Below are 16004 nucleotides of genomic sequence, written 5' to 3'. Positions count from 1 at the left end.
CAGTAATTTGGCCATTAAGGCCTGATTCACGGTCTCCTCTGAACAATTGATGTTGAGATGTCTGTTACTTGAACTCTGAAGTATTTATTTGGGCTGAAATCTGAGGTGCAGTTAACTCTAATGAACTTATCCTCTGCAGCAGAGATAACTCTGGGTATTCCTTTCCTGTGGCAGTCCTCATGAGAACCAGTTTCATCATAGCGCTTGATGGTTTTTGCGACTACACTTGAAGAAACTTGAAAAGTTCTTGAGATTTTCCAGATTGACTGACCTTCAAGTTTTAAAGTAATGATGCTGTCGTTTCTTTTTGCATCTCAAATATAAAATATATTTTGATCTGTTGAACACTTTTTTGGTTACTACATGATTCCATATGTGTTATTTCATAGTTTTGATGTCTTCACTATTATTCTACAATGTAGAAAATAGTAAAAATAAAGAAAAACAGTTGAATGAGTAGGTGTGTCCAAACTTTTGCCTGGTACTGTGTGTAGAAGCAGAATGGCCTCTATGTTTATTAAGATTCCTAGTGCAGCTGTCTTTCAGCTGCATATGAAGTCACCTATCCTTGTCATGCTCCAACAGTCTTTTAGAACTACTAAGTACATTATGTTCAGTACAGGAAAAGGAAATTTGACCTATTTTCCTGGTACAAGAGAAGAGGACAACGGCAATCCTCTTTCCATCTTCACACACTGCAGTGTGATAGTAAACTATTTATATTGATTACCTCGCAAGAGTTAAGACAATGAAAACATCTGGATTAAGGACCAGTGCATATTGTACAAACAACTGCCATATTGTACAACAGTGTCTTGTCTTTGTTTGACTGACTTTCGGGTTGTCTGTTTTTCTTACAGCGGATGCCTTAACTGGAGTGCTGACCAAAGTCAATCGGATGGATATTGTGACTTTACTGGAGGGGCCGATATTTGACTATGGTAACATTTCAGGCACGAGAAGTTTTGCCGATGATAACGCTGTTTACCTGGATCAGGCTGATGGTAAAGTTTAGCTCCATCTAGCTGACCTCTTACCTCTGCTGCCACTCTTTTGTTTTTGCATTAGAACTGTAGCAAAAATAAGAACAAATTGCCTGGCTATACTATTGAATGCAATTTGCCTATGGAGACTACAGTACCCTATCTTAGATAGGGTGATGTCTTACCCTTCGTTTTATGGATTTATTTCCAGCTTGAGTCTACCCATTTTCTGACATGCACTCAAATGAGTGTGAGGAAATGTTAGCATGCAGAGTACCATGGGTTCACTTTTAACCTAGTCAATTCAGGAAATGTATTATAATTCACGTTATGAAATGACTGGGTTACTATTAAATTGACACCAACCCTGATGATGAAGGTAGCATGTCAAACCCAAAACGTTTCTAAAGAGCTCTTAATTGACATGACCCGATCACCACTTTGATATTATTTAAGCCCTCTAAAAATCAAATTGCATTTGTGCATGAAGGGTTTTGAAAGATGAATTGATGACAAACTAAAACAATCCATGATGCTAACCAGTTGCATTCTGTAAGACACTGCTTTTACCTGATCACCTTGTACCTTTAACAGGACACTACTGTATAAACCCTTTGTTCCCTAATGCATGGAGTAGCCATAGACTCAACCGTCTAAACTCATCTATACCTCTAGATCTCTTTAGTTCTCTAGTCTCCAGTACCTCCAGTTCCTCTGAGCCGTCCCTGGATAGAATGACAGAGCTTCCTCCTCTGTGAAACCAGACTACCTTCCTCCCCTTATGCTCTCGTCCATCGCCACAGCCCAACCTCCAGGGCAGCTTATAACAGCTCTTAAGCGCTTATTAAGAGTCTTGTGCTGTCATCTCTGCTTTTCCCAATCCCTTTCCCTTCCCTGTTTCCTAATCTCTCAAAATCACCTCTGTCCTCTCATTCATAATTGTCTTGTGTTGCTAACACGTTTTTGTATTTTGTTAGATTTTTTTGTATGTCTTTGTTTCTCTTTAATCGTCTTGTTTCCTCACCTGTAGCATGCTTTGTTGTTCCTGAGAGCTCCTCCATCTCTTCATTCCCAGTTTCTCCCCTGATTGAGAATCATTCCCTCAACCCTGATTCCCCCTTGGTCTTGCAGACCTCCACACCCCACTCCCTTACTAAGTCCACACCCCCACATCGTCCATTATCTCCCAGCCAATCCCCAAGTTAATGGTCCTCTGTCTTACTCATGGACCTCACACCTTTACCCCCGTCCCCACTGCCTGATCCAGCAACCTCTCCTCTTCCAATGTCTCCTTCTCAACCCCCAATCTTCAACTCCTCAACCCACTGGGCACCCCAGTCAACCCACACACCTGTCCTCTACTCCTATACCCCAGCTAATTCCCTCATCTCCTGCTCAGTCACCAAGTCTTAAACCTACTGGGGACGCCATAGCCCTCTCCTCTACTCCCACCCCCCAGCTGTCTCCCGATGTGACCCCATGCCGGTCATCCCACCCCATCTCCTTTGCCGTCTTCCCCCTAATATCAGCTGCAGGGTCTCACTGCCCCAGTCCTGGCCCTTCCTCCCCTCCCATCCATTCCCAGTCCCCCTTTCCTGTGTGTCAGTGTCCCTGTGTCTCTCCCGTACCTTCTGCTCCTCTCCCTTGGGTTGGCATCGACCCCTCTGTCCTGGAAATATGAATCTAGGCCCCCTCACCCTCTCCTCTCTTCTTTTATCTTTCTGTGTGAGCATGACTGAACACGCACTCAAATCTTAACTAATAAAACCCACTCATCGCACATATGCAAAATCGTATTCCTGGCATGCCTCACATACACTACCGTTCAAAAGTTTGGGATCACTTAGACATTTCCTTGTTTTTGAAAGAAAAGCAAAAAAAAATTGTCCATTACAATAACATCAAATTGATCAGAAATACAATGTAGACATTGTTAATGTTGTAAATGACAATTTGTTATGGAATATCTACATATGCGTACAGAGGCCCATTATCAGCAACCATCACTCGTGTTCCATTGGCACGTTGTGTTAGCTAATCCAAGTTTATAATTTTAAAAGACTAATTGATCATTAGAAAACCCTTTTGCAATTATGTTAGCACAGCTGAAAACTGTTGTTCTAATTAAAGATGCAATAAAACTGGCCTTTAGACTAGTTGAGTATCCGGAGTATCAGCATTTGTGGGTTCGATTACAGGCTCAAAATGGCCAGAAACAAAGAACTTTCTTCTGAGACTCGTCAGTCTATTCTTGTTCTGAGAAATGAAGGCTATTCCATGTGAGAAATTGCCAAGAAACTGAAGATCTGGTACAACGCTGCGTACTACTCCCTTTATAGAACAGCGCAAACTGGCTCTAACCAGAATAGAAAGTGGAGTGGGAGCTGCCAGTTGAGGACTTGTGAGGCATCTGTTTTTCAAACTAGACGCTCTAATGTACTTGTCCTCTTGCTCAGTTGTGCACTGGGGCCTCCGACTCCTCTTTCTATTCTGGTTAGAGCCAGTTTGCGCTGTTCTGTGATAGGAGTAGTACACAGCATTGTACCAGATCTTCAGTTTCTTGGCAATTTCTCACATGGAATAGCCTTTATTTCTCAGAACAAGAATAGACTGACGAGTTTCAGGAGAAAGTCCTTTGTTTCTGGCCATTTTGAGCCTGTAATCGAACCCACAAATGCTGGTGCTCCAGATACTCAACTAGTCTAAAGAAGGCCAGTTTTATTTATTCTTTAATAAGCACAACAGTTTCATCTGTGCTAACATAATTGCAAAAGGGTTTTCTAATGATCAGTTAGCCAGGTCCTAATCCAGGCACTTGCCATCTCCCGTCTGGATTACTGCAACTCGCTGCTGGCGGGGCTCCCTGCCTGTGCCATTAAACCCCTACAACTCATCCAGAACGCCGCAGCCCGTCTGGTGTTCAACCTTCCCAAGTTCTCTCACGTCACCCCGCTCCTCCGCACACTCCACTGGCTTCCAGTTGTAGCTCGCATCTGCTACAAGACCATGTTGCTTGCCTACGGAGCTGTGAGGGGAACGGCACCTCCGTACCTTCAGGCTCTGATCAGTCCCTACACCCAAAGAAGGGCACTGCGTTCATCCACCTCTGGCCTGCTGGCCCCCCTACCTCTGCGGAAGCACAGTTCCCGCTCAGCCCAGTCAAAACTGTTCGCTGCTCTGGCACCCCAATGGTGGAACAATCTCCCTCACGACGCCAGGACAGCAGAGTCAATCACCACCTTCCGGAGACACCGGAAACCCCACCTCTTTAAGGAATACCTGGGATAGGATAAAGTAATCCTTCTAACCCCCCCCCCCCCCCCCCCCAACAAAAAAAAAGATATAGATGTACTATTGTAAAGTGGTTGTTCCACTGGATATCATAAGGTGAATGCACCAATTTCTAAGTCGCTCTGGATAAGAGCGTCTGCTAAATGACGTAAATGTAAAATGATAAACTTGGATTAGCTAACACAACGTGCCAATGGAACACGAGTGATGGTTGCTGATAATGGGCCTCTGTACGCATATGTAGATATTCCATTAAAAATTGTCATTTACAACATTAACAATGTCTACACTGTATTTCTGATCAATTTGATGATTTTTAATGGACACAAAATTTGCTTTTCTTTCAAAAACAAGGACATTTCTAAGAGTCACCAAACTTTTGAACGGTAGTGTAGATAATTTATTTTTGTTTTCTTATCTCATCTCAAATGCTGCATATGAATCCAATCCTTTAACAGAAGAAAATAAACTTGTCATAAAACTGTTCAAAGCTGCCACGGACATAAGTATTGATCGTTTTTGTCCGTGTAAATATCATTTGTTTTATCACAACTTTACCTTGAGTTTCTCTAAGATAGCTCTCAAGTGAATCAAAAGTGCTGAATATTGTGCTGGTGATTTGTGACACCAGTGTCCCCTTTGAGTGTCACCACAATTAGTGGGTGTTTTTCGTTGCATGCTCTATTGTCCGTCTCTGTGCATTTGTCCATGTCACTCAGTCCATGTGGTGTGTGTTTTATGTGGGATTTCTTGTGTCAAGTGCTTCCATGTGCTTATATCATCTCCCAACAGATTATCACAGCATCCTAGCGGAGCTGCAGTCCCCAGTCCAACTGCACTCTGACCCTCCCTTCACGGAGCTCCACTCTGAACCCCCTACCCTCACCATCGACCCCACCCCTGTCCAGCTCCACCCACACCCCCCTACCCTCATCCTCACCCAGTCTGAGCCCTGGAATGACCACATGGAGCCTAGTGTGGACCCTGACACCTCCACTAGAACCACCCTTAGGCCCTGGGAGCTGTCCCTGTCCATTCACACCCTTCACTTAGATCCCACCGCTGCCACCAACACAGGAATGGCTGAAGGTGACCAGGTGCTGATGGTACAAGTGGAAGAAGAGAAAAAGGAAGTGGACATAAGCCTCCAACATCAGGAGGACAGCAGACAGACAGGGGCATCAGCGGTGGTGGCTGAGGGGGAGGCTGAGGAGGAGGCTGAGGAGGTCGTAAAGGGAGGTGGTGAGGAAGGGGTAGAGGTGGGTGAGATGGCAGAAGAGGGGGATAAAGTGGTAGAAGCAAAGATCGGGGCTAAGGTGGTGGAGGGGGGTAAGGTAGCGGAAGAGGGGGCTAAGGTGAGGGTGGAGGGGGGTAAGGTGGAGTGGGCTAAGGTGAGGGTGGAGGGGGCTAAGGCAGTAGAGAATGGGGCTGAGGTGGTAGAAGAGGGGGGTGCATATCTCTCCCCCCAGGCCTGGGCTGAGGCATTGGGGGAGCAGGGTGTGTCTGGTTCCACCGAGGAAGAGGATGGAGACGAAGACGAGAAGACAGAAGATAAGTTAAAGTCGCTGTTGGAGGATATTCATTTGGAGGAAGGCTCAGAGGAGGAGGACGAGGAAATGACGGAGGCCAGGGTTCAGGAGATTGTTAGTCAGGTGCAACAGGCAGAAAAAGACGTGTGTTCACTTCCAGGTTGGCACAGTGACACATCCAGCGTCAACGTGGAGCCGCCCACACCCGGCCGCAGTGTGAGCTCAGACCTGCTAGACCGCCAGGAAAATAGGTACACAAAACTAAATTATTCCATCACAGTTATGGATTAAGGATAAATACACTTTCATGTGACTCTACAACTGGGATTTAATATCTACGCCTCAGTCTTTCTGCCTTCGTCACAATTTATTCAGTCAATTTGATACCAATCCCATCCTATTCTCAATCTAACTCTTTATCTTAATCAATGTTGATCTCAATCATAATCCTAAACCATTCATCTGAGTTTTAATCTTAGTCTCAAATTTACCCTTTTTCCTAATGTCTCCCCACAGCCAGGAGAACTCCAGTGACTCCATCACCTCTTCCTCTAGAGGGGAGCCAGCGAGGTCTAGGCACAATGGCGATAACACGGAGCTACCACCTCAGGACGGGTCACTTCCTGTATCGCAGGACTCAGCCAACGGAAGAACTGGACGTGGGAAGGAAGAAGGCACGCTTGTATCTGAGAGGAAAGTCCAGGTAATTGCAAAGACTATGCAAGATAGTGTACTGTAAATGTTTTTTTTAGAATGTGTGTCTACTTCAGTGAATACTGCTCATCAGGTGCATCGCTGTTCCCTTTTTACAGTGACACATGAAGTGGATGTCTATACTTTCAAATCAACTGTAAATTTAACTGGACCAATTTTTCCAGATGTGCCATTGTTTATTTTTGTAGGTGTTAGAAGATCCTTGGGATTGTGTGAAGCAAAAAATATTCTCTACCAGCTACGTATTTTGTGTTTCCATCCCCTTCTCACTGTCTTTAATGTTACTTAACTGCATTCATCAGCAGCATTTTAGTGAGTCCGGCTCTGACGAGGAACGGACTGTCACCACCAGGGTGTTCCGGCGCCGGGTCATTCTTAAGGTACCCTGCTGAGACTGGGTGAAGTTTGGTTTAGGTTGGCAGTAGATAGTTCATTTGACTTTGCCTCCTGGTGTGCAGTGGACTGGTGTGGCTCGCTTAACTGACAGCAAGCGGTGGGAGAAAAAGGAAACGTCTGAAATGTGTGTTTGCGAACAGTGTGTGTACAGTGTTTGAATGGTGTGCGTGCGAGTGTGTTAGTGTGTCCTGGCCTGGTAACCTGCTTTCATGGCTTGACTTTAATCAAGGAACATTCTGTGTCTCACTGTTGCCTCTGTGATGCCATTTAAAGGGACACTTCACTTTCATTTTGATTTTGCTTGACTCAACAACTCTTGGGGAATTCAAAGATATTCTCTCTTCTCTAGAGGTTTGCTTGCAGTTTGATGGTGCTGGTGATGTAAAGTGTGTTAATGGTTTGCTGTTACACTGGCTGAGGTGAATTTGGACCAGTTCTGATTGTAGTCCTAATCATGAACACTTACAGGGAGAACAGGCAAAGAATATTCCGGGCGAATCAGTGACAGAAGAACAGTTTACTGATGAAGATGGTAACATCATCACTAGAAAAGTAACTATCTGCCACTGCCTTCACTCTGATTCACCCGTCTTCCTAAAAACACACCACTGAATTATCATACCCACCTCCTCTAAACTCTCCTCCCAAAATGACCTAAACCCTCTCTTTGTGTGTGTATCTTGGTCATACTCTCTCCTTCTTGACCATGATCACTATCTCCTCCCCATTTCCCAGGTCATCAGAAAGGTCATCCGCCGGGTGTCCACGCCCACGCCTGACGACCAGGGCGGGGACAGGGGGAGTTGGGACCGAGGAGACCCCTGGCCCTGCCCTTTCTTACTGGAGGAGGAGTTAGAGGTTGGCATGACGACGGAATAGGCTGCATAGAGTTGCCCCGGGGGGGGGGTTCTAGGGTTCTGAGCCTGAACAGAAAACAGGCGGGTCAGAACCTTTGGACCTTAACTCAGTATGGGGTGCTGTGATCTGATGTGGAGTGCTGCTGCTAATGCTACCAGTGTGTGTATGTCTGTTTTGAGTGTCTGTGTGTTTGTGCGTCTCTGTGCGTGTGCATGCAATGGGTGCTCAGTGACTAGGATGTTGCCCCAGCTATTGTTGCAGGTTGACATTTATTGTCATGAGTCTTGTCCTGGAGGCAGAACTAAGAAACTTCCTGTAGCTGCGAAGTCCAAATTGGCTATATTGTAAAAATGTATGGGGATAAAATTAGTTTTTTGGTCTTAATTTAAGGTTAGGGTTAGGCATTAGGGTTAGCAGTGTGGTTAGGGTTAGGCATTAGGGTTAGCAGTGTGGTTAGGGTTAGGCATTAGGGTTAGCAGTTTGGTTAGGGTAAGGCATTAGGGTTAGCAGTGTGGTTAGGGTTAGGCATTAGGGTTAGCAGTGTGGTTAGGGTTACACATTAGGGTTAGCAGTGGGGTTAGGGTTAGGCATTAGGGTTAGTAGTGTGGTTAAGGTTAGGGTTAGAGTTGGGTTTATAATCCGATTTGATGACTTTGTGGCTGTGCCAGCTAGTGACCACTCTGTAGAGCTGACTCCAGAACAAGATTCATGATGTTAACTTGCGCTATTGTTTGTGGCCCACATTCAATTGGAGAACTGATTGTTCTGACATGAACCAGGTGCACACTGCCCTGACACTTTATTTGTTCTTGTTTCTGGTGATATAACTCCTCTGGGCTATTCTTTTATTTCCAGGAATTTGCTTCTAGGACACATGCCTCTAGTATGTTGTGTGCTTTCACTTCATGGTATCCTGCTGTGTGTAATGCTAACATTTGCTTCTGTGGTGGGGTTTACTGCTTTCAGGTTGATGGTTTCAGGTTGCTATTGTTACAACATCTCACCTCTGGTCTAGCTGCACTCGGGTTGCTGTTTCAGGTTGCTGTGTTGGGTCGCTGCTTGTCAGGATGGGGTTCTGAAATTGGCTTTGCCTCACTCGTATGTATATGTGTGTTTCAGCAAGGAGATGGAGCTAAAAGCAGGAAGGAGGAGAGGTCGGGAGAAAAGAAGCTTCAATCGTAGGGGTAGCTGTGCTCCACCAGGTACTTTACCAAGTAAAGTGCTTTACTCCCCCCACTTCTCTAATATAATCATCATTTTTATACCCCACACTGTTCAGTGGTAGTGCTCAATATTTTCTGATCCATTCCATGTACATGTCTAAACCTGGTGCAGCTCTGCTCCATTTCACTATACTTGTTCTGTTTTCTTCTGCACTGTTCTCCACTCTACATTGCTGCTCTGATTAATGTACTTCATTCTCCTCCAAACAGTACACACACACCAGCAGACCTTCATGTTTCCAACTGAAAGTCTGACTCTTGTCTGTTTTGATTCTGGCTGCGTTTTGTCCTGTCAGCTGTGTGTGTGGGTGACTAGTCACAAAGGGAACGTGGATGATGTTCAAAACACACCTATTGTCACACAGACACTCTCTCTAACTCTCTCTTTGTCCATTAAATCCCCCCCCCCCACAGGCCAGCTCATAGACAGCCCATTGTGTGGGAATTACATTACAAAGAGAGGTGGCTGTCTGATTGGTTACTGTTAATCCCTGTAAGGTGTTGGTAACTATATGCATCAGTGAATTATTCAGTTTAAGGTAACCTGAGTAAAAAGAGTAGTGACACTCTAATGAACTGTGGCTCAACTGGTGGTTTCCGTGACAACCAGGGTGACCATGCTAACTGTAGCCCACAGACCTCTTAATGCTCTCTAGCGTCGTCGAGTGATTGCTCCCATAGATTTGTGGGTGGCTTGCAAATTGGAACTTGTAAAAGTCAGTAAACTGAATGAGTAAAAACTAAGGGACTCGTAAGCATTAGTGAATGCATGGGCTGTCCTCTATAATGGCTCCCTTCTTTCAAACAGCTGCCCAAAATGCTGCCAATATCTGATATATTGTAATATTTTCTTAATTTTCAGGTGTGCAGGAATTCTTCTCATCTGTTTCCAGGGCAGAAAGTTACAAACTGAAAAACTCAACAAATTTCAGCCAGGACTTGATCCGTCTGATTTCAATATGAGCATGAAAAACTCACTCCCTGTCAATTGAGGGACCTCAAGGCTCTCACCATGGAATCTGAATTCTAATTGTATGGCTCTCACTTCCTGTGGTCTATGGACCAGGAGAATTCTGCTTCCTGTTTGTGACTCGTAGCGTGCCATTGGTGTCGTGAGAGCTTTTGAGGAGCATTGTGGTGACAACAAAAAGGACTCCATCACAGAAAAACTACAGGTGCAACTGAACATACACCTGTGACCAAAGATGGCGCAAAAGCTCAATTCTAGTAGTAGGAGAAAGAAAATCAACAAAATTACACAAAAACTAGAGGAACACTTCTGATCCACCTCCAACACTCGCCTTATAGTTTTTTCTTGGACCCATAAATGTCAGGTTGTAAATTGCTGTGGGGTTTGTTTTCCTTTTTAAAACTGAAAATAATACACGGCTTTTTCCTGTATATAAATTACAATGTGTACAATAAAAAAATGAGTTACAGGATGATAATGCACAGGAGAGAACTTTACAAGTGCTTTCAACATTATTATCAAAATGGTTCCACTTTTAAGGAAGATTTGAGTGTAACTTCACACGTTCTTGTATAATTAATTATTATAGCAGGTATAATGTTTGTATATGAAAAAAGCTGGTTAGATTTTAACAGAGGACATTTCCAGAAAATCTTCTGTGAATTTAAGTGATTCCTAAAAAGGGGATGTATCTAATTCTGCAAAAGCAGAGTACTCATATTTTCATGCATGCCGTTCACATTATTTTAAGTACAATTTTTACAAGTTTGCCAACACTGTATTAAAATGAGAATTAAAACCCTTTATCTGTGTACACATATAGTCCTTACATTTGTCACCAGTTTTATATTTGAAATGAAAAAAATACCATAAAAGCATTTATTGTGTTGGGGACTAGGAACAGTATGAAGAAAATTTGTTCTATAGCTTCTTGAGGGTTTAATGTAGTCTACCATTTGTCTATGTAAAACTGAACGGCAGCTTCTGCTGGCATTAGCATAAATGCTATGAGAAAGAAGTTATCTGAATGTATATGCTAGTAGACTGGCTCGCCGTAAAACTATAACTGTATTCTGTGTATTGGCTATAAGGTGTAGAGGTCTCTGTACGCTGTAAGACTGTTTGTAATCATTTTAGCAGTGTGTCATTTGGTTTTATGGAGACTGCTGTGGTTTTAAAGAAAAGGTGTAATTTCCTTTTGGGCTTTGGTGAAGTACTCCCTTAAATTTAATCTACTCACATAAAGACATAAGACATTATTTGATTGTAGCTCTTAATAGAATATGTATGACAAAAACACTGGATGGTCAAACGATTATTTAAGCATCAAATGAATTGTGTGATCTTTCTTGGCTTGAGAATCTGTATGCAGTGTCTAACTGGCATTCGTTTGATAGCTCATTGGCGATTACTTTGCATTAGATCTCCTCTTTGTATTGGTTTGACTAGAGGCCCATGTAGTTCAAGTGTGGTGTTATTCTGGTGTGATGGCTCAGACTTAGTGTGATGATGTTTATGCTGTGGACATGACAACCATGTAAAGGACTTTTTTTTGACAAGTGAAGTCATTTAGGGTATTGTATCATATCTCCCATCCTACATGTCAATCAGGGGGTAGAGGCTAATTTGATCAATTTTGTTTGATATGTGTTTTCACCTGAGCTAATTTTTCGATGTACAATTCTTACTAACAGAGTGAAGCCATTGAAATGTAACTATTCTAGCACTTTGGTTATTCAAAGTCTTCTTTTAGAGGCTATAGCAGTAATGATGCCACCACAATGTTTCAATTTAAAAACAAAATAACAAAATAAAAATGCATTGATTTTGCAATCAGTTGTTTCTGTTTTATCTTTGTGTTTGTTTATGTGATGTTGAATCTCTTATGTTTGGAAGAAATTCCAATGGATTGTGAAATGTTCAGGCTAAGGGATAAGAGGTTGGCAGATCAAGTCAAATTTTATTGGTGACATACACGTTTATCTATGATGTAATGTATGATTGAACAATTAGCCGGACACAAGAAGAGGTAGTATATCAACAATAACAAAATAACATTTTCAAGAAATGAAATCTTCTATAAAGTGTCTAAGCCCCGTTAATACAACACCACAGTGAAAACCTGTTATTAGCACATTCATTATCCTTTTAAAGAAGTCTAAATGCAGAATAAATTGCAAAAATCAGTAGCTAAGCCAGAGATGAACACGTCTTTCTCATAAACTATCATAGCCTTGGCTAGGTGGGGTGGGTTCTCAGGCTATAGTCTTTTCAGATCTACAAAACCCAAGAAGCCATCAAGAAGTGTCTATTATATAGGGACCACTATAGTTTCCACTATTGTTAAATCCATGCAAGAAAGTTGGGAGAATCGGGACTAGGAGTTTATTTAAAATGTTGTCGCAGACATGACTGGTAAGATGATATAAGGGGTCATATTCAATCAAACCCACACTGCAGAAACATACTGTTCATGCATTGTGCCTTTTTGTTGGACTACTGTTGGATAAAGCTAAACATCAGTGGTTTTGGTTTCCCCCAGTAATATTGTCCACTTAATTGCAATATACTACACTTTTACTTTTCTTTATATACTTTTCTGTATGCTATGGCATCAATGAGCATTGGCACAAAATAGGACAGAGCTAGCTCTTCTTCTTCAATGAGGTTTAATGGCGGTTGGCATACAATAAATGTTGCATTACCGCCACCTACTAGACTGGAGTATAACTCCCTTATACTTTGCTTATTTTTTTATATCAACACATTTTTTTTAATACAACAAATACTCTACCATCTAACACTACATTAATTGTAAATACAGTACTCCACTATATAAATCTATTTAGTCCTACTTCAGGCCAACAGCCTGAAAGGATGAGACACCACCACTTACTACACCCTGTAACTCTTCTGATGTTAAGTCTCGCACACCCAAATACCTCTCTGCAGCTGCACCACAACCTCTATTTTCTGTGACTTATGTTCCATCCCTGCAGTACAGTTGATAACAATTACTACAAATGCCAAAAATCCAATATTACTGAAACATAATACTTGTTGGTTTATCCCTATGTACTGGAAACTCACACCACTCCTCTCAGGATCCCTCCCCATTGACCCATCTTCCTCTACTTTCTTCACTGCCTCAGCATATGACAACTTCTGCTCTACTCTAACCCTGGAAACCTCAACCTGCCTCTCTCGCACGGGACATTTCTGATCCCCAGCCCCATGGGCACCCCTACAATTAACACATACCACTACTTTCCCCAATGCTACACATTCCTTTGTCTCATGCCCTTCTGCACACTTCTCACACCTAGGAACCTCCCTCCTACACACTGTAGCCACATGCCCATAAGCTTGACACCTGTAACAACGTAATGTAGTCGGCACAAAAGCTTGTACAGGATAACTTATACAGGTGAAGTCGGAAGTTTACATACACTTAGGTTGGAGTCATTAAAACTCATTTTTCAACCACTCCACACATTTCTTGTTAATTAACAAACGATAGTTTTGGCAAGTCAGTTAGGACATCTACTTTGTGCATGACACAAGTGATTTTTCCAACAATTGTTTACTGACAGATTATTTCACTTATAATTCACTGTATCACAATTCCAGTGGATCAGAAGTTTACATACACTAAGTTGACTGTGCCTTTAAACAGCTTGGAAAATTCCAGAAAATTATGTCATGGCTTAAGAAGCTTCTGATAGGCTAATTGACATCACTTGAGTCAATTGGAGGTGTACCTGTGGATGTATTTCATTGTCTACCTTCAAACTCAGTGCCTCTTTGCTTGACATTATTGGAAAATCAAAATAAATCAGCCAAGACCTCAGAAAAATCATTGTAGACCTCCACAAGTCTGGTTTATCATTGGGAGCAATTTCCAAATGTCTAAAGGTACCATGTTCATCTGTACAAACACTATGGGACCACGCAGCCGTCATACCGCTCAGGAAGGAGATGTGTTCTGTCTCCTAGAGATGAACGTACTTTGGTGCAAAAAGTGCAAATCAATCCCAGAACAACAGCAAAGGACCTTGTGAAGATGCTGGAGGAAACAGGTACAAAAGTATCTATATCCACAGTAAAACGAGTCCTATATCAACATAACCGGAAAGGCCGCTCAGCAAGGAAGAAGCCACTGCTCCAAAACCGCCATAAAAAAGCACATGGGGACAAAGATCGTACTTTTTGGAGAAATGTCCTCTGGTCTGATGAAACAAAAATAGAACTGTTTGGCCATAATGACCATCCTTATGTTTGGAGGAAAAGGGGGGAGGCTTGCAAGCCAACGAATACCATCCCAACCATGAAGCACGGGGGTGGCATCATGTTGTGGGGGTGCTTTGCTGCAGGAGGGACTGGTGCACTTCACAAAATAGATGGCATCATGAGGAGGAAAATTATGTGGATATATTGAAGCAACATCTCAAGACATCACTCAGGAAGTTAAAGCTTGGTTGCAAATGGGCCTTCCAAATGAACAATGACCCCAAGCATACTTCCAAAGTTGTGGCAAAATGGCTTAAGGACAACAACGTCAAGGTATTGGAGTGGCCATCACAAAGCCCTGACCTCAATCCTATAGAAAATGTGTGGGCAGAACTGAAAAAGCGTGTGCAAGCTGGAGTCCTACCCACCTGACTCAGTTACACCAGCTCTGTCAGGAGCTTATTGTGGAAGGCTACCTGAAACGTTTGACCCAAGTTAAACAATTTAAAGGCAATGTTACCAAATACTAATTGAGTGTATGTAAACTTCTGACCCACTGGGAATGTGATGAAAGAAATAAAATCTGAAATAAATCATTCTCTCTACTATTATTCTGACATTTCACATTCTTAAAATAAAGTGGTGATCCTAACTGACCTAAGACAGGGAATTTTTACTAGGATTAAATGTCAGGAATTGCGAAAAACTGAGTTTAAATGTATTTGGCTAAGATGTAAACTTCCGACTTCAACTGCTTATCCTAACATCACTTTGTCGGGGAAAGACTCAGCATCAAAACTCAAAAGAACAGACAATGACTCTTCTGTTTCACCACTCACTCCACCCTGTCCGCGTCACACCAAACGACGAGCATCACAAACACCGGGAATCTTCCCCTTCAGTTGGTCAACTTTCACATTTACCGCTACCCTTGTAAATCACTCCTTTCAATGGCGCCCTTTTCTTGAGAGCAAAACAATTCACATCTCTTACTCCCATTAGTTTAACACCGAGCGCCTGCTCCCTCTGTCCAGCAGAAACACATACAATTATCACAAGATCACTTCTGGGTTCCCTCACCGATTCCACAGCACCCACCTCTGTTTTCACCCACCCTGAAACCTCAAATGGATCAGCCAAAAGGCAAGGGTCCACCTTTTCCAAAAACGTCCCTCCTACGGTCACAGACTCATCTTTATCCCGACCCTCGGTGCAAGCCTCGGGCTCCAAGAACTTCACCACACCTACACCGCCGATACTTTTCCCTCATTCACTTTCATTTATCCTCCTGTCTTCAACTGACTCTGCTTACACTTTCTACCATACTTCTTTAAACCATCTCCTTATTTTCAGCTATTTTAACCGATTCAAGCTCACCCTCTACACCTCTCTCATACCCTCTCTGCCTCTCTTCTCCCCTCCATTCCTCCTCCCTATTCGAAGTATAACTCTTCTCATGATAATACTGCACTTCTCCTGACATACATCTTCTTCTTGCCTTGTCAAGGGACGCCATTTAACCAGCTGTCACAATCTCCGTACAATCAACACGAACCCCTCGGGATGTAGCGCTTGCATCCCACCTGTAAAGCAGCTGATTTGTCTTGATGTTCTTCTTTATCAATATCTACCATAACGCTTTTCCATTTCAAACAAGCGCGCTTTGTTTTTCCACAGAGCTATCTCCACAAGGTGACGCTATTTTAACACGCGTGTGGTTGAAACCCAGAGCAAGGTCACACCAAAGATATAACTAACCAGATAGTTCATCTGTGTCGTTTTCAATGGGAGCAAATTACGCATAGCGAGC

The 16004-nt window shown here is 42.9% G+C and overlaps 1 protein-coding gene across 50 annotated transcripts in view; it reads left to right on the top strand.

Annotated features, from left to right (window-relative positions):
- Positions 1 to 11797, top strand: part of LOC106577144 (ankyrin-3) — a 164449-nt gene extending 152652 nt beyond the window's left edge. For 32 of the 50 annotated variants that reach the window (XM_082964823.1, XM_082964820.1, XM_082964836.1 and 29 more), the window contains 8 exons: positions 861 to 1004; positions 5067 to 6054; positions 6320 to 6506; positions 6820 to 6897; positions 7382 to 7465; positions 7649 to 7771; positions 8891 to 8973; positions 9857 to 11797. In XM_082964823.1, the coding sequence (XP_082820949.1) occupies positions 861 to 1004; positions 5067 to 6054; positions 6320 to 6506; positions 6820 to 6897; positions 7382 to 7465; positions 7649 to 7771; positions 8891 to 8953 (1667 nt within the window). In that variant the 3' untranslated portion in view covers positions 8954 to 8973; positions 9857 to 11797. Of the gene's footprint in view, positions 1 to 860; positions 1005 to 5066; positions 6055 to 6319; positions 6507 to 6819; positions 6898 to 7381; positions 7466 to 7648; positions 7772 to 8890; positions 8986 to 9856 lie in introns of all 50 variants that reach the window. The other 18 variants (XM_082964856.1, XM_082964852.1, XM_082964855.1 and 15 more) reach the window with 11 other exon arrangements.
- Positions 11798 to 16004: the final 4207 nt, after the last annotated feature.

Source organism: Salmo salar, chromosome 18 (assembly GCF_965601325.2).
Source record: "Salmo salar chromosome 18, fSalSal1, whole genome shotgun sequence".
Lineage (NCBI taxonomy): Eukaryota > Metazoa > Chordata > Actinopteri > Salmoniformes > Salmonidae > Salmo > Salmo salar.
The sequence above is the reverse complement of the archived record's forward strand: the minus strand, read 5'-3'. Positions and strand labels throughout refer to the sequence as shown.